This window comes from Corvus kubaryi, unplaced genomic scaffold, assembly GCF_017639235.1.
Source record: "Corvus kubaryi isolate FWS band 111438036 unplaced genomic scaffold, C.kubaryi_AGA036_p1.0 66, whole genome shotgun sequence".
NCBI classification, from domain to species: Eukaryota; Metazoa; Chordata; class Aves; order Passeriformes; family Corvidae; genus Corvus; species Corvus kubaryi.
Window position 1 is genome coordinate 5,323,683 of NW_024582054.1, and position 26,144 is coordinate 5,349,826.

General features: G+C 37.4%; 2 protein-coding genes across 2 annotated transcripts in view; one reads left to right on the plus strand and one right to left on the minus strand.

Annotated features, from left to right (window-relative positions):
* Positions 1-26,144, minus strand: part of CHRM5 (cholinergic receptor muscarinic 5) — a 49,556-nt gene that overhangs the window by 10,119 nt on the left and 13,293 nt on the right. The gene's annotated exons all lie outside the window — the stretch shown is intronic.
* Positions 30-26,144, plus strand: part of AVEN (apoptosis and caspase activation inhibitor) — a 90,626-nt gene continuing 64,511 nt past the window's right edge. The window contains exons 1-2 of the mRNA XM_042047589.1: positions 30-295; positions 20,813-20,993. Of these exons, the coding sequence (XP_041903523.1) occupies positions 53-295; positions 20,813-20,993 (424 nt within the window). The 5' untranslated portion in view covers positions 30-52. The remainder of the gene's footprint in view (positions 296-20,812; positions 20,994-26,144) is intronic.

Consider the following 26,144-nt stretch of genomic DNA (forward strand, 5'->3'; position numbering starts at 1 on the left):
CAGTGGGCGGGACCGGCGCGGCCCCGGCGGCCCGCGGGAAGGGAGCCCGGCCATGCAGGCGGAGCGGGACGGCAGCCGGCCCCGCAGGGAAGGGGCCCGGCACGGCCGGCGGCGGCCCGGCGGCGTGCCCAATGCTGCGACGGAAGGGAGCGGCGGGGACGGCCACGGGCGCGGAGGAGGCGGGGGCCGGGGAAGAGGCGGCGCCTACGGGCACCGAGGAGGCGGGGGACGGGGCAGGCGAGACCCTCGAGGTCGCGGGGCAGCGCCGCCGCCCAGCGCCCAGGAGCACCGGCGGGTAAGCAGGAGGAGAGCCCGCCCCTCGCGGTAGCCGGGGGAGGCGGAGCTGAGCGTAGCGGGGCCCCAGGGCGGCCCTTGGGCTGGGGGCACAACCCTCCCCTCCCCTCCCCTGCCCTGCCCTGCCCTGCTCCTCCCCTTCCCGAGGTGGAGCCAAGCTGGCAGCTGTGCCCCTGCCGGCGGGGTGGGCTGGGACTGCCGGCGTTGTCGCCCGGGACGGCTCCGCAGCTGCCGGCTCCCTGTGCCGTGTTCCTGTTCTGGGACAGCTCTGCCCATGCACTCTGCTGCAGCATACACAGGGCTTTTCTTGCCGAAGCACGTGTATAATTTTACGCTGAAAAGATAAAAGTCTTGTTTGAAAAATGCATCTGAAAAAATTATATTTGCAAATAGAGATGAAGAATTGTTGAGCGTTTTTGGCACAGTTGTTTTAGTGGTTGGACTCGGACGATCTTAGAGATCTTTTCCAGCCTTAAAGATTCTATGATCAGAAGTTGAAATGAGCATGTGTCCTGTCCAGCCTGTGGTACTCGCAGTGAAGACATGATAACAGAGCACATCTTACATTATGGATATCTGTGCTTCACTGGATATGTATTTGTCATTAAGAGAAGTTGATAGTTGCGCTTCGACCCATTATAAAATGCTTTAGCAGGTTAAAAGCACAGACATACCATTGTGTACCACAACTACATAGGCAGTTTCCTATGGAGATATTAAAATGCATTCTCTAACTCACCATTGTATGAGATCAACACTGTGCCTTTAAAAAGAATTTTCATTAAAAAAAAGGCTTTGACTACTTCATTCAGATTGTCTTGCTTCTGTTAGCAATGTTGCAACATCGAAATCATGGTTCTCCCTGGATTGGCAAAGAGATTACCATGATGACCTAATAGTGATTGGTGTTGGCAGCACTGGGAGTCCTAATGTAGATGAACCAGCTGCTTCCCCAATTCCAGCATCATGTTGATTAGATTCACTTTGACTTTTATGATGGCATGGCTTCAATTGAACCCAGCCAGTGTTTTATCTGTATTAGAACTCCCATGGTTGCTGGTGGATTTAAAAAATATAAAATATTAATTTCGTTATTGTGTTTAGATACATACCACTCATGTTTCAGGAGATAAAGGTTGCAGGTCGATTAGTACAGTTACCTAGAATGCTGGTCAGTGCTTTCCACTGATGTTTGTGGACAGGTTTAGATCCTGGATGTGAAACAGCAGTGTTCCCTCATAAGCTGCAGAGGCATGCAGGGGAAATTCAGCACCTCTGTGTATTAGCTGAGGAAATTTCTGTCCTGGACTGATTTTTTCCAAAGTCATTCGACCCTGCAATTAAAATTTTTTCTTTTGGGAGACATTACAATATGTCTTGCCACTGATCACTGTGTTATTGACTTGGATATACTCTTCATCTTAGCCTAGCACAGTGACTTTATTTTTGTCCACTAATATGGGCTAGGACTTCTAAAGTAAAACAATAGCTAAGCTTTTCCCAGAACTCTGCTAAAGATTGTTCAAATGTAGTGCTCTTCCTGCACTGGAGGGCTTTGATGTTAAGCACTGTATGGTCTCTTAGTGCACCTGCCACAAATTTCATGTTTAGCAGCTGGGATGGGACTGACTTCCAGCAATCCAGCCACAGCATCAGCAGCTGTGCCAGCCTGCAGCAACTGAATTTTAGTGTTACCTCCGAGCCAATCTCATAATTCACCACTTCTGGAGCAGGGAGGGCCTCCTCCTTCTATCAGTGTGGCCAGCTCTTATCTGACAGGGAGTTGCCCCCTTTTAATCCCAACTCCTTAGTGTTCGCTGTGTTCAGCAAAGTGACTTGTATTACAAGAGTGCACCACCTCAGTGATAGGATGCTTGGCCCAGAGTAAGCATTTTGTGTGAGACAAGACCCTGCTGCCTTTCAGCAGCAGGGGGCAAATCTTCTGAAGTGGTGATGTCTGAGTTGCTAAGCTGGAAAGTCAGGTAATAAGGCAGGGAGTGTGATGGTTTTACCACATTGCCTTTCCTTACTGTGTGCTGAGATGCTGGAGTCTTTTCAGAAAAATACTTTTTTTTCTTTTTTTTTTTTTTACAGTAAAGTAGAAATTGGCATTAAATTGCATAATATTTTGGCAGCAATATTTCTTAGTCAGTTGCATTCACATAAAAGCACTCTTAACCTTAAAATGTTGTGTTTTGGATGTTTTAATCTAATGGTTCCTAAGCTTCTATTTGAAGCTACGGGAGGATATTATTTCTGACCTGTGCAAGTGGGAGAACTAAGTGTTGTGGTGGCACAATAAGTTCTCAGTTCTTTGGGGCACAAGAAGACTGGACACTACGTGCCTTACGCTGCTGCAGGGATCCTGTAATTCTCTGGTTTTAGTCATGGGTGATCAGCTGTGTTACTTGCAAAGCCTGGGAAGGCCCTGCAAGGTAGGTCCAGCTGTGGATCAGAATCTTAGAGAGGAAAACTTCATGATTTCTGTCAGCTCTTGAGAAGGTGGCTCTCTGAGTAACTTCCCAGCTCCACTCTTGAAACAAGGTGCTGCCTCTCTCAAACGTGAAATTGATTTAGAAACGGTAAGAAAATGTGTTCTTATTCCTTGTGAAGAGGGAAAAGGATCTTCCACTTGTTATGTCTTTTTGTAACTAGTGAGCATGTTGATTTAACAGGATGGATTACTGAAGATTTTGTGTCCTCCCTTCAGAAATGAATCTCTAATTAAGACCAGCTGGTTTACCAAATGGCAGATTTCTTTGTAGATCTGTCATATTGAATAATTTTCCATTGTTTCAGTCTGCTTTAGCTCATCTATGCTATGTTAAATAAATAAAACACATTTGAAACTACTCATTTTTAGTAAAATGTGGCATTATCATGCTTAAAGTGAAAGGTCCAATTGACATTGGTCCAATATTATCTCCCATTTTAGTCTACTCAGAATTCATATTTTATGTACTGTCAGAATTTTAAAATTGTTCTCTCTATGAGATACAGTATATTAAAATAGAAACAACTTTCTGAAATTGTGTATATGGTGCTGGGTTTTATTTTGATGGTCCTTGACCACATTTTTGGGGGGAGTGAGGGGAAATGGTTTAAGGAGATTTTCTTTTGTCCTTTTTGTTTATTAAATTTGCAATTTACAAAGTATTCTTTTAACTTGATACACTGATACAATGATACACTGAGTGTGCATGTGATGCATGCTGCTGCTTCAGTGCAGTTGAAATTGGCAGGTCTGTTTCAATGTTCATTTCCTGGCTTTGGGCAGTGTTGCAGTAAACATTTTATTGTTAAAAAATGGAGGTTAACAGATGGATTTTAGTGCAGTCTTTCTCATGAGTGGTTAGTTTCAAGACGGCATCACATTTATTTAGTATTTATTATATCTTCATTCTTGTGGTCCATGCACATATAAAATTGATCTAAGATAACATCTAATGCTGTCAGCATCAGATAAATTTTTCTTAATTAGTATAAGCAAACTCTTTACAATCTAAGCAACTGCAAAAAGCAGTTCGCAGGCACAGTAACAAAAGTAACAAATGCAGATGTATTTGATTTCCTTTAGAACACTGTAACAGAACTTGTGCAAATAGAAGACTAGATCTTGGAGACAATAAATCTTTTGACATTTTATGTGAATGTTCTCAAAAGCAACTAGAGAAAACTTATTTAATGTACATCAGTTTATGAGCTGTACTTAATTACTAATGAGGTGTGAAGAGCTTCCCTTCTCAGGAGTTTCTCTACTGTGATGGTTCAGTGTCAAACTGGTGTTGTTAAATGGGATTCTGCAAGGCTTCATTCTGTATCTCATGTTCAGTTTTCTATTAGTAATTCCAATGAAGGATTAAAATATACAGTGTTAAAATTTGCAGACAGTGCTAAACTGGCAGGAGAGTGGAGCACAGAACACAGTCTCAACAAATGGAAGAAACAGCCTGCATTTGGGTGTGATTCAAGGTCAAATATAATAAAACAGCATCTATGTAGGAAAAACCTGTAGTGGTATGTGACTGATTAAGGTGCAATTTTATAGAACTGTCAGCTTAATGGATGAGAAGGTATCAATTAGTGATGCCATTACACTGAAGAACTAGTTCTATTTTTGCAAGACTGGGACTAGCTGGGGGAAAGTTCAGAGGAAGGGAATGAAGAAAGATATAAAGAAGATACGACCAAGGAGGAAAGTCTGAAGAACCTGGTTCTTTCTCTTCTTATTTTATTTATATATTTATTTTAATTTTTTTTTTTTAATCTGGCAAAGAGGACAGTTTGGACAGGCCTGGTTAGCAATGTTCCATAAAATAGAAAGGTTGCTGCAAAGAGATCCATTTTAGGCAGGACAAGAAAAACATTATTAAGAAGGAAGAGGTTTAATTGGGGCCTTGAGAATAAAACTTGTGACTAAATGATTAGATAGCTTGTGTAATGCATTGTGTAGGAAGTACATGGAAATCAGGACAGAAAAATATGTATGATGAAGGTTACTGAGCCTACTCAGTTGAGCTGCTGTGTAACCACTTGTCACAGCCCTATTTATTTTTCTTTTATTTTTTCAAGGCTGTCTGTGCAATGGAAAAACATAAATGCTTTTTATACAACCAAAGTTAATTTATTCTTTTTTGGTTTCTAGACAACAGCAGAACCTATTTTTCACAGTTCTGGGAACTCCAGAGTTTCATAGTAGTCCCTAATTGTTCAGTGTGGAATGGTTTAGTGATATTTATTGTTATTCCTGCAGCATATTTTACCAACTTTCCTGCTGGTATAACTTGAGAGATTTGTATTGAAAGCATCCCATTACACAGGTGAACATCATTGCTGCATAGCAACTTCATGTGCGTTTTTCTGTAACTTCCTTGGAAAGAGCTCGAGGGTTTTTTATATTTTACCTGGCTGTGCATTTCTCTCCTCACCTACTTAAATGCTTTTGTTCCTGTAATTTCCTCTCAAGTGTCTGGGGTAGTAATTTGGTAGCTTTTTGGTAACAGGTTGTTCCAAATATTTTCGAGCTTAAAGAAATAACTTTACTGGCTCTATATGTGGCTAATTGTGTGAAACACAGCTTTCAATCATAATCTTATTTAGATTTAATTATCCAATAAAGTGTGTGGATTTTATTCAGAGGAAATATAAAATGGTAGTAATTTGAATATTGGAGAAGAACTTCCCTTCATATTTAACTGAAGATTTCAGAATTTGGGGAAGAAGTACACAGTTAAGAGTGCATGCATCCATGCATGCATCCATCCGGGGCGATGAACCAATGCTGTAAGGGACCAGTAGGTGGTGCAGGCGGCCCGGCCCTTGGCGTGCTGGGCGGGAACTACATGGTGAGGAGTAAGGATGTGTGCACATCATGGGGTGGGAATGTTCTTCTCATCTCAGGGTGATGTTTTCTGAACATGCAGCGCAACGTGTGAAAGTCACAAACACATGTGAGTTATTAGAACTTGCCCCTGGTTCTTCGAAACGCAGCTCTGAAGAAAATTTATTTGTAGGGAGGGTACACTTTGTAATGCTGAGCTAAAAATCTTGTTCTACTGAGTGTTTGGTCCCAGAGAGCGCAATACAGGAGTTTGTTTGGGTACATCAAGTGAGGGACAGTAAGTATTTCTGCTGAAAAATCAATAAATTTGTAGAAGTGATGAATTCGTTTAAAAAATTATGCCATGCTGTTTTCCTCACAAAAGTAACTGGGTAGTTTCAGGAGCCCTGTTATGAGTTTCCAGCTGGTCTAATAGTGCTGCACAGTCTTTTGTAGCTGTCAGAAGGTTTCACTGTATTTTAAATAAGCAAACAAATGCTGATGATTGATTCAGTGGTGATTTAGAGGCTTATAAAAAATACAGAAGAGTATTTCTTACAGGTTTTCACAATATTAGGATTTCAAGCCTGTGTGACTCAGTGTTCTATGGTAAGGCATAGAGGGGGGTCCATTTATTTCCCACTGTTCTTTTTCATGTATGCAATTCCTCTGTATTATGTGTGTGTAGGGGGTCTAGGGAGGAAGGTTGGGTTTTTCTGTTTGTTTATTTGATTTATTTTTGTAAATAAGACTTTAACTCTTCTGCAGGTAGACACTGTAATACACTACTGTAAAACCATAAATCTGCTGGAGTGTGTAAGAACCTCGCCTTAAGGTCGTGTTTCTATTCCTGTTTCTCTTTTCCCAGAGGATAATTCTGCATGAGGCTGTGCAGTCTCTCTCCTTAACCCTAAAATGTCCAGGGTCTTTGTCTTGTAGGAACAGAGTGATGATGCTCGGCTACAGTTCTTCCTAGGCTCTTTCACTGACATGTTGTGAGGCTTTGAGTTTTTTCTGATTGCCTAAAAAACTATGGGGTTTTGGTGGCTTGGTTGTTTGGTTTGGTTTTGTTTTTGGGGTTTTTTTTTGTTTGGTTGTTAATTTTTCTTTCTACTTTTTTTTTCTTCAGTGTCCTATATTAGACTGCGTTATTCACATTATGCTGCTTTGCTGACTTCACTGGTGTATTATGTTCCTGTTAATTTGTAACAACAGGTGGCATGCCCATGGAAGCAACAGAAGTGCAAATGGTCCCATCCTCTGTATTTCTTTTTCTTCCACTTCACCTAAATTGTTAGCAAGGATGTTAGAGGATTATTGTCTCAGAGTAAAATGTTTTTTGTAGAGACAAAATTAAAAAAAATAACTGTACTAATGAGAAAAAGTAGTTCCTTCAGTGTTTTTGGTGTGGCTTTTAGTTTGAATTACTGTCAAGGATGGGTTTTTGATGCAAATTTGCCTTGTGGGTTACACTTGGGTTTAATATTAGTGGACTCAATGTGGTTTCACTCCTGATGGAATCACAGTTGAAGCCGTCCATCCGTTGTCCAGACAGCTGAGCACTGTCTGTAGCTCACCATGGCAAGCTGGATACGAAGTTCTCCTGTGGTTACTGTTCTGTGTGTGCCTAAGTTGGCTCACCTGTGCAAACTGTAGCATGTAAGTATATGATGGGCACATAAAATTATGGGATTGTAGTGCATCCCAGCAGGTGCAGCCCAGTCCTCCTGTACCTTTTTGGTAATTTGGATGTGTTTGCGCTCTCAGAGAGTTCTAAACGACTTTTAAAGCTTCTTCACAGCAGTGTTAACTTCAGGGTCAGAGCCTTTTTGTGTGGTAACTCTTATTTTTCAGAATTATACTCCAGACCAATGGCAAAATAAAATTAGATTTTAACATCTTGGGGTTTTAAGTGTGGTATTGCTGTGTTGAGGACCTTGGACAATGATTCTTCACTACCTCAAGCTGCATGTTGGATTTAGGGAAGCACATTCTTTAAGGCTATTTAGAAAAATATCTTTCTCCTTCCACCCTCTTCCAAAAAAAGGTAGGAGGTGAATGAGGAAGGGTTGTCTGAGGTTTGAGTGGTGGTTTCTAAAATGTCTGCAGTAAGTTGCATTCAAATTTGATATAAAAGTAACAAAGGGTGGTTTTTTTGAGTGAAGGTAAAGACAGAGATTTAAAGACATCCATGGTATTATACCACTCTGGTATAGTGAAAAAGTTTCATAATGGTGGTTCAAATATGAAACAACATTGCAACACTGAGCCTCTCAAGAGGCTTATAGTGACAGAATAGACATGGAGATGGAATACACAGAAGTGGAGTTTTCCATGAGCACTTGATAAGTTTTTTTCTGTTTGCGTAGAATTGTTTGAGCCTTGTTTAATGTTAGGCTTTTTACAGATGTTACGTCTAGATATGAGTCATGGTCTTTTCTTCAGCTGTAAATAGGTTTGAACGCAAGAAATTTTCAGGATTTAGACTTTTTTTCTTCTGGTATTTCATATTGGTATTCTGCAACTGCAGTGATGCTTTTCAGAGAGGACTCTTTGGTTATACTCTTTACTACACGTTATATATTGTAGAGGGTGATAGTTCATAGCAGGTCACAGTCACATGACTAATCTGTCTGAATTACCCATAACATTTTAAAAATCAAGGAGAGAGAAATATTTTTTGCTATTGAAGTTACTAAGACAGCTTCTAGAACCATACTTTGTGACTGTTGAAGCAGTAACGATTTTATGTAGAAACTTCAAGAACAAGTCTCTTTCTTGTGTACTTGATGAGATGTTTTTTTCCTTTAACTGGAACATCATTCCTCTTAGGCAAAACATTGGTTTCAGAATAGGATGTCTCTCTCGGCTAATTCTTGTCTCTCTCAGCTAATTCTATCTTTAGCTAACTCAGAGTGCTGAGTTCCAGTATCCAACATTTATGAACCAGTCTTAGTATTTCATCCCTCTTTCAAAAATTCTCATCCCGTACGATAAAGACTAGAAGCTTTTTTTTTCATGCTACCTGTTCTCTCAGCTGCCCTTTCTGCTAATTAAGTTTCTCTTCAGTTTTGGTAGATCTCTCTAAAGGTCACCAATAGAGCAAACTAGTGAAGAGGATTATGCTTTGTAGGGATATTTTTTTTTTTCTTTTCATGAAAGAACCTTTGAGTCAAGGCTCTTCCTTCCTTAGTCTAAAGGGAAAAAAAAAACCAACGAAACTTTAGCTTTTTCCTTTTTCCCTCAAGTTGAAGAAACAGTTTATAATAGAAACTTGAACCTGTACTGGAAGAGCTCTGATACCTAGGTGAGCAATAGGGAAGTAAATTGTTTCTGTTTCTGAGGCAACACTGAAAAATCATTGAAGGCTCACTACAAATTCATCAATAGCTCACTATGCCAATATGAAGACTGTGAACATACAAACATATGTGTCACCTCATCTCCATTAATATTTTTGTAGAAATAATTTTTAGTTTGCTCTGATGTGTGTCACTGTAATGAGGGAATAAATTGAATGTTTAACAATACGAATTGATCTTATTAATACTGTTGACAAATCAGAAAGTGCAATACACAAAATATTAAATGTCTAGACTTTTGTCTTTTCTCTTTAGGTGTAGTCTGGAAAACATAGAGCATAAAAACAAAAGGATTTGCAAATATCTATATTGACTTGTTTAAGCTGGCTGCCAAGAATTGCAATTAAGTGACTTTTACAAATGCTTGTTTTCTGTTGAATAATTGAAAGGGGAAAAAATCTTATTTAAATTATATGAAACCCTGAAGGAGGAAGTATAATGAAAAGTGGTTTAATTATTTTCAGTGAGACAGCAAAACAGACTGATGACCTTATCAGTATTTGTTTATTTTCTTGCTTTATTGTATTCTTTGTTAGCCCCAGAAAATACTGGTTATGATGCAGAAAAAAAACTCTCTTAATAAGGTAATGTATTATTTTCAGCTCTCTCGAAATATATAGCAAAATCGTCCTTGTGTCTGCCAGTTTACATTAGAAACAGCTTGTGGGTAATGTTACAGAGCCATTATCACTGATGCTCTGTGGTAAAATGGCAGGCAGGAGATACAGAGACTGTGTTGGATACAGAGAGTACACAATGAAAAAGTTTCAGTCTGCAATGACTACTGAGGCGAAAGATTTGGGAATGTGGAAAAAAGTTCAAGCTGTGATCTGTTTTCTTCCCAGTTTCAGATACAAAGTGCAGTGAAGCTTTTTTTCACTTCTTAGATAAGTGACCTTCCAATGAACTTGAAATAATTTTTTATCTGAATTTCCCTCAATTCCGTTTTTTCAGTCCCTTTGTACTTTATGTAAAAACATGATATTGTCATGAAGAGAGTAGGAATGGAAGAAAGACTGACATTAAGTGTTACATTCTTGTTCTTTTTTATCTGTGTGTGTGGTGATTGTGCATCTGCAGGGCACATAGACCAGCAGCTTCTTGAGTTCTCCTATCGGGAGTGTCCAGGTGCTGTACAAAGTAGAATAGGTCCAGCTGAGAAAAGAGGCTAGATCTCCCACTCCAGAGTGTGTAAAGCCATGGTATTCTCATGGGAAGAGAGAGATGCAACTAGGAATGCATTTGTGCAGAAACGGGAATTGAATTTATTTCCATTTTCTGGATAAAATGCTGTAGTTCTTCAATAGCTGAAGAAACATGGATTGTATTTATTTACACATCTCTTTGAGGTGCTTTGTTTTGGCACTCTCCTCTCTTTTGCTGCAGTCCCCATCTATTCTCAGTTCATTTTATGACAAGCAGAACTATTTTTGCTGGAGAAAATTTTGTTTCTGTCCAAAATGTGCTGCTATCACCAATGTGTGGCCAAGTGCATGCCACACACTGGTGATAGAAAATTCTTCTTCTGACTTACCTGAGTCAAGACAGTGTGATCTCTACACCTTTTATCTGTGTTATATTGATTTTGTGATATATAGACAGAGTCCCCAAACACATTCATCATTAATTCTCAGACTGTAGTATAGGAGTTGGAGAACATGCTCTGGGATACTATTGCCTTTACCATCCTTGAGCAATAACTACTGAAAGAGCTTGAAAATGGGGTGTGTGGTGTGTGGCTGCCTTTTGTTTTGGGGGAGAATCATAAAGACACATTGTGCATAATACAGCTGTATTTTAAATTACAGTGCATGTGGATTCAACACAAGTCTATCACTTTCAAAGGCAAATGCCCCACAAATCAGACATTTGGCTGCAATTCGCTGCATTATGGGACAACGCCTTGCACAGTGCCTGAGAAAACTCCAGATGATTAATTATTTTTCAGCTGTGTTTGTTGTAGGAACAGGACTACTGACTTGTGCAAGTTGATAGTGGAGGGTGTAAGTAGCTGCTTTTTTTTCACCACTTGGGTATTCTGTCAGGGAGATCCTGCCTTGACTGTGAGGCAGGGATTGGAATCTCTTAAATTCGTATCTTTGAATTAGTGTTTCACTCATTTGCCCTTTCCTTGCATCACTGTGTTGGCTGGTTTGCAGATACCTAAGAAAATGGATCAGCCTATACATTTCTCATGTAATTTAAAAGACAAGGAAGAAGAAAGGTTTTGTTGTCTGTCAGTTGGGGAGTTGGTACTCTCTGCATCTTTTCTGATTTTCCATTGTATAAAGAAATAAATTCAATGTAGTATTGGTCTCAGAAATGCTGTTTAAAGCCCTGTGAGTCAAGCATAGCATCTTTTTGAAGTAGCATTGCTGTAATACATGAGTATTTTGTTTAGCATGACTAGATTTTTTTTATAATCAATGTAATTCAATATATCTATATCCTGCTTGGTTTTTTTCTTGATATGGAATTTTGCGTTCTGTGTTATAGTTATGTGTTTTGATTGCACATCAGACTAACTGCTTTTTATCCTTAGTGTCTTTTTAATAACTTACTGTTCATTGATTTACTATGTGACTGTCTGTTGGTCCCAAAAAGTACCCCTTTTTTACTCCCCTTGTCAAATTAGGCTATTTGTAACTCAGGTTTTAGTGCTTCAACATGTCCTGCTATAAATGTAATAATGCAATTCAATTTAAAAAATGCATAATGTCTGCGTCTCCTAGTTTGTTGATAGAGGGGTAATAGAGATGTGAGGTTTTTTGGTAGCATGTGAAATTATATTTATGAAATGGCAATATATTAGTATTGAAAGATGAAAAATGTAGCAGCTATGCTACTGACAATGTTGTGGCTATAGTGAAAGGGGTGAGGAAAACAAAATGCTGTAGGCTGAAATTTCTTATACAGGACCTTTATAGGGTTTCACATTGGTAGAGTGTCTCCTTTTGCAGCTTTTATTTTCATTATGTGAATATTTGAATGTTTGCAATATGCTATTATTTTGTGGTGGTTGATCTGAAAAAGTGGCAGATGTTGGTGGTTTTAATTTAAATTCAAGATAGAATTTCCCACTGTGAACCAAACACCAGTACTTGTATATAGAACCTCTAAAATGATGTCTTACACATCTGAATGGCTACTTTAAAACCTTAACTGAAAAAGGGATCTAAAAACAGTCACAAAAGGCAAATGTTCTGAGGTTTATGTTAAAAATTTTATCAATCAACATAAATATTTGTAGCAAAGGGTTTTTTTAAAACTATATGACTTTGACAGATGTCACCTCTGTGTCCACATGTATTATGTGAAAAGGAATAGTAATGGAGTGTCTCTAAATCTTTAATGGAAAGAGAGAACAGAACTTACTTTGGAAAAATGAGTTTAACATTGCAGGAAATCAAACCAAGGATATGGCTTATGAGTACACTTAGCCAATCTAGCAGATAATTGCTGCCAGATATAAAGGAAGGACCTGCCTCCCAGTCCCCATGTTTCATGGCATGCTTCCAGCCTATCTAACCGTTACTTGTGCTTGTCTGATTCTGCTGTGAGCTGACAAAGGAACTGAAGCTGGCAGAAGGGTAACAGTAGAAAAGAAAAGAAAACTACTGATTAAGTTTCTCTTAGTTTAGGGATACAGTTTCAAACAATCCTGTTCTGTTTATTGTCTTTGAGATTTTTTCTTCTTTAATGCTGTGACAGTTGAAAATAGAACAGTGTGGGTGAATATCACTGAGCTATTTCCATGTTTTGAAATCCATAGAAGAAGAATGTTGTGCTCCTATGTGCTTTCTTTTTTACAAAATAGATGCATTTTTAAAAGCCCTAAACTTTTAACTTGTTACTGTCTATTTTCAAATATTTTTTAATTTAAAGTTAGGGGATAGTTTTGTTGTTATTAAAATGTAAACTTTGGAGGTTTCCTTTCATGTGTAATATAGCATAGCAGAAATCTTTTGAGAGGTTGTTTTGGGAGGTTTGTTTGTTTATTTTTTTCTATTTTCATTGTGACAAAAAATGGATCTGTTGAAAAGCTTCATCACATACTTCTCCTTGCATGGGAAACCTTGAAGCTTCTTCAACATGTTGTTTTTGATCTTGGTACAGTTGCTGGATTTTTGTTGACTTTGTTCTAAAGTTGTGTGCATGTAGGGGTTGTTAAATAAACATTAGACTTGTCAATATAACTGATGTCTTCTCTAAACCTTGTTCTTTTGAGCAGACTTCATTCCAAGTTTATGAGATAACCTCTGTGAGTTAGGATCAAATTTTTCTCTTTTCTGCAGATGGATGCTTTTACTGAGCTTTTTACATAATTTGTCACGCTTTTACTTCATCATTGATATGGTTGCAGAAGTACAAAGCTTCTCAATATGTATAAGTTTATAACAGATATGTTTATTGAGAGAGGCTGTCTTACCCACTGACTTATGAAGACTAGTAAAATAGCAGTATCTTTTAAAACATCTCTTATTTTGCTATTGAGGTGAATGTTTCCCCTCAATAAATTTTGCCTTCTTGATGTTACAGAACTCTTCATGTGTGTTCTTTACAAGTTATTGTTAAAGCTGTTAATACAACTACTTTTGCAATTTTAGAAGTGCTAGAATAAAACAGCAAAATTAATTACTAAGGATTAAATAGACTATTGGAGTTTTTTAAGCCCTGAGTGAACAAAGCCCCAAGCTATCTAATTTCAGTTATGACCTTCTTTTGAGGAGGCAGTTGGACAAGATGACCTCTTGCAATCCCTTTCAGTTTGTATTACTCTGTAATACTGGTGCATTAACACATAAGAATTGAACCAGTTTCAGAATATAGTCGAGTCTCTAATGCATCTTAGGAAACTTCTTTTTAGGAACAGCAGATTTGGTAAAAACAATTCTCTTTCTCCAGAAGATTTCCTTAACTGATCCAGAATACTAAATGTAACTTGCTTTTAGAATAAGACACGCAACATTCGCATATGTGGATCCATATGTATGCAAAATATAAACCTTCTGGTTTTTGCCAAGTACAGCCTATACATAGGAACAATCAGTAATCTTACTGAAAATGCTATAACCTTTATGGCAATATACTTACTTTGAAGGTTTTCATGAAACCTGTTATTTCTGTCAAGACAGAGGCTCCTATTTTGTGTTTGCTCTTATATTTTTGACTGATGTTTTTAAGACAAAAAATCAGCTTTTCATAGTTACAGACAATTTGAAGGTAGAAGAGCTGCCAGGTTTTGTGCAAGTCCATGTAACAATTTTGTATAAATTGCTTGATGAGTTTACGTAGTTGCCAGTAACTTTCATGAAATCATTTCCACTGAATTAAAGAAAAAAATACAGTCGATTTTCTGTTGGTGGAAATGTATTAGCTTGGCAAGTTTAGAAAATCAAAAGTCTCGTTATCTATAGACAGCAGCTGGAAAAACTTCTTACAGACTCTTTGTTCGCAGCACGGGACAGCCATGGGGAAGGGAGGCAAAGGGCTACTTCTGCAGTTAATGCAACTTGTTGATACTCTACCAAATTTTCCAATTACTGCAGAATGAGTGCTGAATTTCTAATTATACTGTTCTCACAACATACCCCATCAAGTATCCTTCAGTTTGGAGTTTTCATCTAAATCAGTAGAGTGAAATTTTAGCTAGTGGCTTTGTAGTTTGTAAAATCCTGTATCTAATGAGCAGCACCCTGAAATACGCAATTTCTGAAATAAATAATTGCTTGGCAGGCTTTACCAAGAACAAAGTCTTGGTAACCTACAGTGCATGGTTATTAAGTTTAATTTATCTACAAGTCAACAGTTTTCAAACTGAGTCTCTGAAAGCCACAGTACAAAACTTGAGCAGTGTGTATTACATTGGTTCATTTTGCCCCTGTAAGGCTCTCATTTGAAGGACTGTGCAGCTCATAATGTACTAGCAGGTCACAGAGGTATTTCTGAGAGGGCAGTGAAGAGTGAGCATCAGGATTTATGGATTCTTTTCTAGGTCTGTGAAAGAGAAGGTGGTCTGCCATTTAAGTCAGTAGTTGCAAACAATATAACCAAGCTGTTTGCCTGTGGGGCTTTTTTTTCCCCTCCTCTCTCAGCAAATCTAAGGGAGAGATTTAGCTCCTAATAGAAATTTTCATTCCAATTCAGTGAGGTATACAATTCGTACAGAACATGGCTATAGCTTATGGAAATGTTAATAATGATTTGTGAGAAAGATGAAGTACACCTTGTAGCACTGGTGCTTGATCATGTTAAAACTTTAAAGAGTGCAAATAATATTTTAGGAGGTGGTGTTTTGGTCCAGTTGAACAGCAATGAGACAACAGCCTTTTTCATTTGAAGTTTTTACTCAGTTCTAGTGAGCAAGAACTTTGAAGCAAAATAATTGGTGGACAAGATTATTATATTTACTTTTTCGTCGTCATTATGGTTAGACTCATGGATATGGTGTCTCTTGAAAACAATTCACTACAGATAAGCTAACAGCTCAGTTTTTGGCAGGTGATTCTGAGTGTTATTACAAAATATTCCTTTCTGTCTCTAAAAGAAGTGAAGCAGTATCTTATGGTATCACTGCTTTGGGAAAATCTTATTTTTCACGGAAATTTTGAAATTTTATCTTTCATTGATTTTTCAAAAATCTAGATTAAGAGAACTAAATAAGAATAATTTGAGATATTCTATTCTGGTCTTACTTCATACTCTCCCTTTTATATTGTTCTAATTTGCTAATTTTTCTCAGTACAGAAATTTATCATTGATATTCCTAGGTAGACAGAACAATGTGTTGGCATGCTTTGTGGGATTTTCCCAGATAGAGGAGTTGTATACAGTATACTGCCAGATACGTTTAACTTGTTAATTTACTATTAGTATTTTTAAATTATTTTTGTTTTTAAACCTGAATTCCTGTTTGTTGCTATTGTGAGTTGCATTTCAAAATCTTTCATTGAATTTCATCTGTTTCTCTAGGTAGCACCATGAAGATAGTGTTCTATATTGTTTCTTGTGAGTAAGGACATCTTGATTCTAAACATCTACAAACTTGCATCAATATTGATAAAATTGCACTAGTATTTTGTCTTTTGTAACAGAATAACATTAATCTATGAAATCCATTTAAAAATGCAATTCTGCTTCCATTTGCCATAGTTCTGAATATAGTCTGTTTTTTTTTTTAATAATACAGTTCATTATTTATAGAATCCATTAAATTTCCACCACAATAAACCAGATGATGTATTCCTTTGTTGAGTAATTACTTACAAGAAGAGGGACATATATATCAGGGTTGTAATTAGTTAAATGTGTAAAATAAGAAAACTTTTGGAGATTTTTATACTATTAACTATCATGAGGTATTAGCCTATCAATCATAGTAATGCATTAAGCTGTCAGGGGATTCTCCTGTACCTTTTTGGATTTAAATGTAAATAAATTTAATGAGCATTTAATGAGCACTGTTGCTAAAAAAGGAAATCTTTTCGAGATTGTGTTGTATCTGTAATGTGCTAAGATAATTCCTGGTGTAATCCTATTGCTCCTGTTTGGTTACACCACCAATAACTTGAACCATTAAATTAAAAGCAAGTGTGTCTTTCCAAGAGAAATTTAAGTCATTAAAGAGTGTCTCTAACATTAAAGAGTAACAGTCTTTAACATTTCCACTTTGTCTGCCCAGAGGAACCACTAAGAAGTCAATACCAGCCAAGCTGCCGTACTAATTTACATGCATACAAGCCTCCATATACAGACTTCTATTCTGTGAAACAATTTCAAGTGTAGAGGTCATGAACAGCTTTGTTGCTTAATTATGTACATTTTTTTGACCCTTTGACTTAGAAGTTCCATCTGTGAAAATTTGACCTTAACAGATGCTGCCAAAGTTAGGATGAAGAACAAAAGATAAATAAGTCTCTGCACATACACCTTAGTATTTTAAATATGAATGAGAAAAAAGATATGTGCTCATTCATGATGCAGCTGATAGTCCGGATCAGATTCAACCCAGAGAATGTTTTCATTTTGTCTTGCTAGCCTTTTTGCCTGATGAGAAGAGAAAATGGGATTGAGACATCTAGGTAAGCTTGAGTGTCCTTGCACTTGACCACAGCTGTACAGCAGTTTCCAGGAAGGGAAGAGGGAATCAAGACAGAAGTTTATTCAAGGAATTGGTGTATGCTGTTGTTTGTTGTGAGAGCAGCAAATGTAGGGAGCAGACAGTGGTTATGACTGTCCATGAACATGTAGGTGTCCCCATATGGCAGTGACTAACTGTTAATTGTGACTCTGAGTGGATATATATGATGTCTGGGGTATTGTAGGTGAGTGTCCCTAATAAAGAATGGAAAAGATTGAGGAAATGTGAATACATTGTAGATGTAACATTCAAAGCAGTAATACAGAGATTAAGTAACAAAGGGGAAAAGTAGCGCTCGATCAATATAACTTTGAAGAGTTTCTAAAAATAATTTGGGACAGAAATGAAGAAAACAAATAGCTATGCTCTTTCTAAGAGATTAACAGAAAAGCTCAAATTATGTTTACATACATACTGTAAAGTGACATTCTTGGGAAGAGAAACAAAATAAACAAGAATGGAAATCTAATAATGCATGACACCTACATATTAGGGAACAGCAGCTGGCCTGAAGAAAGCTAAGCTGAACATCTGATGTTTCTGTTACGGTAGGATATTCTAAGTACTGACAAAGATGAAGAGCTTTAAATTTTTCTTACCAGATGCGTTACCAGAATTGAACAGGAAGAAGGCTATAAGCTCTAGCTCCTGTGGCTTCCTAAGGGTAATAAGGACATTTTTAGAAAGTCTTAATGGAAGCTCTGACTTTTAATGCACTTTGAGTTTTGTTAAAGGGCTGTGAGCTCAGCAATTCTTGTTAAGTGCTTGGACACGTGTGCTTAACATGCTAGGACTGATTGCACTTACAGTGAAGAGTGGTTGAGTAATTGAAGCGGGATGCAAGAGGTCACTGTTGCACTTTCTCCATTGTGTACTTCAGCCTTGGTTTGATCCAAACCACTCTGAGTTCCAAGGAAGTGCAGAAGGATGACCCCAGGGGAAACTACTAGTTTAGAACAATGTTTACTACATTTAAACACCTTCATTCCTGAACCACGTGCATCAACGTGTTCTCATCTGTAAGAAAAGTCAAACAAAAAGCCCATTTTCCCGTATTTTCTCAATACCATACTGTCCCCAACCCTGTATGTAAAATTAGTGTATTAAAGTATTCTTTTGCTCTGTTAGACTGTAAATTGTGGTCAGTTGTGCTATGCACTTTGCTTTCCTTTAGAAGAAAAGTGCAGTCACAGGCTCTCATAAAGGATAAAAATGCATTGCTTGGCAGAAGACCAGAAATTGTGCAAGTTCCTCTGCAGGGGAGCTTGGCCCCTGTTGTTTGAGTTCTTCAGTGTTTAGGCAGAATATTGCACACTTTTTTTTTTTTTTTTTTTTTGTTCTTCTGATATGAAAAATAGTCTGAAGGTTTCCTGGTTTTGTTCAACTGGGTTTTTGCATACTTTCCCCACTTCGAAAATTTCAGTGAAATGTGCAAATGGTGATGCATTTATTACTATCTGGAACTGAGGCACAGCAGATAGATGCTATACCTCCTGTGGTATCCTGGTGTTTTAGAACACTGAGCAATAATATGTAGATGTAGTTCAATACTATTTAAAGGCCTAAGGTTTTCTACTTATGTGAGTAATACTTTTTTAAAGGTTATGTCTGAGTTGGATTCTAGAATTTGTTTCAGCTTGTATCTTTTGTTATTTGATGATGTGGCAAGAGGGAAGTTTCTTTATTTCATTACACATAGGACAGATGTTTGCTTAAGACTCATTTTCAGCACGGTGGGGTGACAGTGGTAGTAGTGTATGGTGTAGCTGAATAGGCAGCTAAGAGAAAGGTGGTTAAGGTATATGTTTCTGAGTGTCTGGGTTTGTTACTTGGTAACTGTCTCATGTGAGATGGTAGAAGCAAACTATTTTCAGAAGTTTCACTGATCAGTTTTTTAATGTATTTGAAAATTTTAACACATCTTTAAGTTGATTGAATTTGAATTGATTATTCAATTGTGACTATTTGCAGTTCTATTTTGTAGCTTGGTGGTGCATCACATAAGATTTTCCATTAAATATTTATTGGAAATGGGAGCAGGTTTGTATTTGAAGTTTACTTGTTTTAACAGTAAGCCTCAGGACAGTACCTGGGGGACCAGGCTGCACAACTTCTGCTCCTGAGAATTTGTGGTTTGTTTCTGGAAGTTAGCTATTTTACTTCTAAGAAGTGAAATTTCCTTGAGGTGCACTGTATAGCATAGCTAATAACAGAACGTGAAAAAGAATTTAGTCTCGTTTAAGAGAAAACATTTGTATCCATATTAGTTTACTGGAAGCACGTTGAACTAAGAAAGTGCTACTCTTGGGTTTTTATTTTTACAGTTGAAAGGAGTGAATTCTTCAAACAGGTCTGTAATAAGTAATTATCTATAATGTCATAGTTTCTTAAGATTATTCTGATCTTTTCTTAAAAATAAAGTACAAAACTGATCTATCTCTGTAGCACTGCTCCTGCTTTGACTTGTGAATTGTTTCAGGTCCAAGTTAATTTGGGCACTGAATTTCACTAGGTTTGCTGGATTATAGCAAATCATTCATTTTTTAGAAGAAGAATAGAGAAAAAATAAGTTTATTTTTATCTTGATGGAGGTGGATTTGGCCTTTGTTGTGTGGAAGCTATAGCTCTGCCTCAGTTTCCAGTAATGTAGTTGTCACTTCATCCACTTGCTCATATAACCGTTTACCTACAACAACCATTTTAGTTTATTTATCTGATGAATACAAAGAAAAGAGAATTTACCTAAAAAATTGCACAGAACCAGTGAGAATGCACAGAATATTTTCCTTTTTGTCAGCTGTTTGACACGTGGGAGTGCATTTGTATAATTGTGACAGATTTAATTTCTTGCCTTGAGTGCTCTTTCCTCCAGGAAGCAAGTCTTTTTGTTTGTGTAGCAACAGTCATTCCAGCTAAACCCCAAGCTCTGGGAGAGCTGCATTTGTAGAGAATTCAAAACAGGAGAGTTTTCCACAGCTGTTGCGTACTTGTGGCAGATGCCTATTTTGCTTGTATCTTAAGTTGACTCTGCAATGAATTCTCCTTTTGACCCTAGGACTTTTTAAGAGGTTAAAATTAGTGGATCAACTGCTAGCAGTCTATTTAATTTTTTCATGTCTATTTCCATAAAATGGCTTTCATGAAGGAGATTAAATTTGATTAATTATTCCATATTACTTGATTTAAGACTCTATAGTTGCTTATAGAAATTCTTACATAAATCACCATTTTCAAAATGTTTTTCTGCAGAATTTATCTTCTCCTGTTCCACTCTACAAATATAGTTTTATTCAGTTATCATATGTATCACTGCAACATTTGGACAGAGATACTTGGTTTCAGTTCTTAGTTCCACTCTGTATCCATTGCTTTCAGTTTTAGGAAGGAAGCTATTCATTATAAATTTTCAGAATAGGAGGGAAAGTAGTGGAACTTGTATCAGTGTCAATGCTTGACCCCTTGTAAGAGCTGCAGCTTCCCTCGGTGCATTTTAGTTACACTCTTGATGAATTACATTCAGACACAAAGATAGTACCACCTAAAATGTTGGTGGGGATCCAGATGGATTTGTCTTTCTGTGGGTTTTATGATGGGTTTTATTTCTGTGGTTGGAGTTGTTTGTATGAATGATTGTTTAAATACAGAACAAAATGCTATTAAGTTGCAATGGCTTAGCTGTCCATTTAAATGTCACAGGTAGAGGAGGATGATGATACCGAATCACGACATGAAGAAGAGAAGGAAGAAGTGAAATGCTATTCAAGAAGAAAGGTGTTTTCTAACTGGAGCCGCTATGAGGATACAGAAAAAGAGGGACAGAGTGAATGTGGGGAGTCACAGAGAGGAACAGACTTCAGTGTTTTGCTTAGCTCAGCAGGTAAGCATTTTCCAATCGATAGGGTTTTTTTAATTTTGCATTTTGAGACATGACTACTTTTCTGGCTGTTGTCTCTGATGATGAACCGCCACCCTAGAATACCGTTCCTATCTGCTTCAGTAAGTCTGCCATTTATGCATTTAAGTGTTGAAAATCTCCACAGCTGCAGCCTCCTAGCATACAGGCTGCACTGAGCTGTGACAGATGGGGAGTATAAGAGAGCTGCTGGCTAGTGCATTTATATCCTTTTTGTGAAAAGAGGGGTCTGAGTGTGTGCATCATCCAGTAACATTGAGCTTGTTCTTGCTGATCTTGGTTATTGGGTTGCTTTCCAGAAAACAAAAAAAGGTTGCTGGTATGACTAAACACAGCAAATACTCGGACAGCTGCTTGCTCTTGGTTGTTCCAACAGGTTTGTGATCAGCACTGTAGAGATGTGTGCATGAGTAGCAAGTGTTACGCTCCTTGAAAATAACGATCAGTTGTTTTCCTCTGTTTAGAGAAGATGATAAAGGAGGAAGAGGAGGGACAGTCTATACTAGATCCTGGGGTTTTCCAGCCATACATTTATAGTATAGGGTGGTTGCGCTAAAAACAGTTACCTAAAATTATTTTAGAAACTCTTGATGTGCCATTGTGTTGGAATATTATTCAGTAAAAAGCTGTAAACAATGTATTACAGCAGTTTTTTTAGTACCTTGGAAATTCTGCAGTTTCCCAAATCTAAATAATTGGGTTTTTCAGTCACAGCTTGGGGGGGTAAGGTAGAAGTTAGCTACAATAAAGAAATAAAGACCAGAGATTCTTTTCTTGGTCCAAGAACCAATTTCTGAAGTTCTGTTTCACATGAACATTGCAAAGTTGGGCCTAAGCTGTCAGGTTTTAATCCCAGGATCGTGAAATGTGTATTGACCTCTCTGAGTGGTGTGTTGCGTGGCAAACAATGCTGGAGTCAAGGCACATAGTATGGACCTCAGAACTGTGTATGTAACAGAGTCTGGGGAGCAAAGTAGATATAGTAATTCAAAACTTGAAATCAAGAGACCTGTCCTGAGGTACCATGTCTCCATGGTTCAGCTTTTTAATGACTTCAGTAACTCTGCAGTTAGCCTTCAGAATGTCTTTAAAATGTTCTGAAGTATAGTACTGTGGAAATGAGGATATAACAAAGTAGTATTTACCTTTGCTAATTTGTATTTTTCATGAGTTATACTTCAACACAGTTATTATCTCCCCATTTATTTTACTCTTTAGATTCTCTTAATGCCTCAAATGATAATATTGGAAGGTAGTATTCATATATTCATACTATTTATTAATTCTAAATCTTTGATTTAGAGAGTGCTTTATTTTAGCATATATTTTATTACTGTTCTCTACAGTGATATAAATCAATAAGAAACAAAAAGGGAATAAAGTACTTTCTTCTGGAAGAAGAAAAAAGTACCTTCTAAACAATAATGCAGATTTCTTGGAGTCACGTAAAAAAGCAGCATATGTCAGCAGTACTCTTTGTCCTTTAGTTTCTTTGGCTGATGTGTGAAAACTGAGAATACAGTCGTATTTATTTGTAGTGGTCTGAGAAGAAGCTTGCACATCTGCTTTATTTGATAATTGCTGTTGTTAGTATATTGCCGTTTAGCATTCTGAAGTTGCAAAATTAATCCAATTTAATTGCAACAAGGAGTTAGGGAGTACAGGAGAGGGAATGGAGGTAAATCTCCATTTTTCATTAATACAAAAGCTTAAAAAAGTCTTAAAAGTCTTGTAGTTTACTATTAATACACAACTATGCAATTAATACAACCAGTTAAGAATTCTTTGGCGAAAGCTCAGATTAAAAACCTGATCTCCTATGTAATGGTTAGGTTCCCTAATATTGAATGCAGGGTCTTGAAGTGTCATCCTTAAAGAGAAAACTTGGTTTATCCCAGAAAATATGCTGTTAATTGAATGAGATAGCATAGAAAAAATCATTTGGGATAATGTAATAAAGACAGAATTAATACTAGTAGACAAAATTAAATGGAGGAATTCCTGATGTCCAAGGAATTAAAAGTCCTTGGTACTTATTTGTTTAATATCATGTAAACGTGCTTCTGTGTGTAATTCTTTACTTAAAATCAACCTAAAATAGCAAAATGAGATATTCTGTGATATGGATGTCATGTTGTTAATTAGGAGGATTAGAGCTTTTAAATGTAATACATAAACATTACTGTTGCTTGAGGTAAGAAGGGAACAAAGTTATGCATTGTTACACTACATTTTTATCATTAGCAGAGGAAGGTGGAAAATGGAAGTCTGAGGAGGAGAAAGGAGTTTGCAGATACTTGAAGAGAATGTGGAAACTTTAGGGTATTTTATTTTACATCTTTCAATAGCTTCTGAAGACAAACACTGGGTTTTTAGGTTTTCACTTACAGTTCCAGCTTTCCCTGCCTTAAGACGATCTCTAGTGCAGCACTGATTCTGTCTTTTCAATCAAATAGTTAGGCCTGACTAGTCCCTGACCATCTCTTGACTACATGTTGTTTCTCTGCTGTCAGCCTTTGCCTGCCTACTAATTCTTCTCACTCTTCCTTCCTTTTGTTTCTGATTCTTGTCTGTGTTTCTGAACCCTGTTGGTGGGTCTTTTTTCAGTCTTTTGTTGTGAGCCAACTCCCTTCCACATATATTTATTAAAATCCAACTCTTTCAGATTCTGTCAGAGACAGAATATCTGTCCCTCATTCTTTCCAGTCCTAGTGACCCCCAAGTCTTACTTGTTCTGCTCAACATTGCTGATTTGGTTTAATTCACTGCCACATCTTCTTATGTTCCTCTTTGTTTCTTTCCTTGTCTAGTCAATCCCAGTTCATTCTTTCAAGCTTCCAGTTCTGGTCTCCATTATAAACTGTTTTTTCCATCTTCTCTCCACATTCTCTGCCAGTATACCCTAAATCCTACTCAAGTTACCCAACAATATAAAGTGACAGGCCATTGTTTTCAACTGTGTTAGGGATATCTCCGTAGGTGACGCTGCAGAAATATGCAAGACGACACTTTGTGTTCAGTGTTTTACCTAAAGCTTATTAAATGCAGACTTCTCCTACTGTGGAAAATCTGACTCTTCACTCAAAACAGGAAGTAAGAGGAAGCTTAGTTCAGGTGCCTTGCACATTGAGACGACATGCAGAAGACCACTGAGGACGTAGATGTGATGATTGGTTGTTAAGCTTCAGCAGATCTTGCAAAAATGAGGTACAAACTCTGATTTCTAGACGCTTGTAGCTTGGCTAAGTCAGGTTAGATTTTTTGCAAAATGAGCAGAGTGTACCTCCTTCATACAACATCATTGTGCAGTCTGACTTCAAGTTACTGATTCAGGGCAGGAAAGTAGTTACAGTTTCTCAAGTGCTTTCACGTAGAAAAATGTTCAAGTCATTCTCTGGGCTCCTTTTCAAGGTGGCGGTAAGAGGAGGATAAGGAAAAGCTACCTAAAGCAGACAACAAAGCCCTGGAAAATTTCATACTGAATAGTTAGAAAAGCAGCTGAAAATAGTCTTGAGTAAGAACTGCCAGGTGGCTTTGATAATAGCTGATGTCACTGGCCTGATGGAGCTTCTTTGTTAGGGCTTATTGTATTTCTGTGTAAAATAGGTGTCCTTGGTTCAGCTTAAGTTTTTAACTATGTTTCTTTTTTTTAGCATTTTATAATTTATTTATTTTTAATTGTCTTGAATATAGCAAACTTGCTTTTTTCTAGCTGGTATAAAATACAAGTCCATTGTGAAGCCCTCAGGGAATGTGTCGCGAATCAATTTAGTAAAAATGCTGTTGAAGCATAAAGAGCAAGAGAAGTGGAAGTGATAGGATAGCCTTACTTTGCTAGCAGAATCTTGCCATGTTTGAAGAGCTGCCCTCATTTTTTGACAGATGAGGGTTAAGTGACCTACAGTAGACTTAAGCTGTTCATCAGATTTTTGTCTGTGAATGGATTCTTTATATTTAAAAATATATTTTAAAGATATCGTTATAGAGCTGATCAAAAGGTATCTGGGCACTTGATCACTTTTCTCTAAATGTGGTAGGCGTTAGCAGTACAGCAGTCAAAAATTGCCAATATACATGCCTCAATAACAATATGCAGACTGCAAGATATGATGATTATCAAGATGAAAAAATATCTTTTTGGACATGAATTTTTTCCCATTTGGTTTTTTAGGCCATGGATGAATAATTCTGGTGCCTTAAAGGTTAAGATGGAGAAATGCTGTGCAGTTCAAACAAAACTGGCAGAATGGTTTTGACATTGTAGGAATACACATAATTTCTAATAATAATACGTATAATTCTGTAGGTACCTAGCAGTTGAATACAATAAAAAATGTGGAATAAAACTCAAAAGAACAGTCACTGGAGCATAATAGTAATGAACAACAGATATAAGAATTATGAGGTAACAGTTACATTCCCTTCCCTAAAAATGTGTTCTGGTTTTTTAACCTCTTTATTTTGGGTCTCTGTTTAATTTTGATGTGTCTATTGCAAGACATTGCTGCATTTTTTGCATGATCAATATTGGTCATTTGCATGATCAATACATGCTTGAGAATTAGAAGTACACAGAAGGCCTTTGACCGTCTTGGAAAACCTGAACAGATAAATTTGTGGAGCAAGGCTTGCATTAAAAATGGGTTTTCCTTCAACTTTTCTATCTTAAGTAGAGACTTTTCCAAGTTTTTTCAAAAAAAAAAAAAAAAGTTGAGGGAAGAGTAAATCAGTTTTCTGTTTTTAATGATAATTCTGCTCAAGCAAGAAGAATGGCAGTAATAGGGCATGGTTCAAGTGCTGAAAAAGAATCCTTTGAGTTTTAAAATTATAGAGAATAGCTGACAATCAGTTTTCTTTACAGAAATGCCTAACTCATTGGTTATTTGGATTACTGTATATATCAGAGCCCCACTTTTCAGTGGTAGTTGCTTGACAACTCATCTACTTCTTATTTGGCCAGAAATTCAACTGATGCAAAACTTCCATGTTCTTGCTGTACCCCAAGTGACATGAGCTCTGTGTAGAACATAGCATTATTGGTTACTTCTTACCACTATCATCAGCTTTAAGACACAGGTGCCAGGTTGTTGGTCTTGAAAGGTGATTACATTGTTG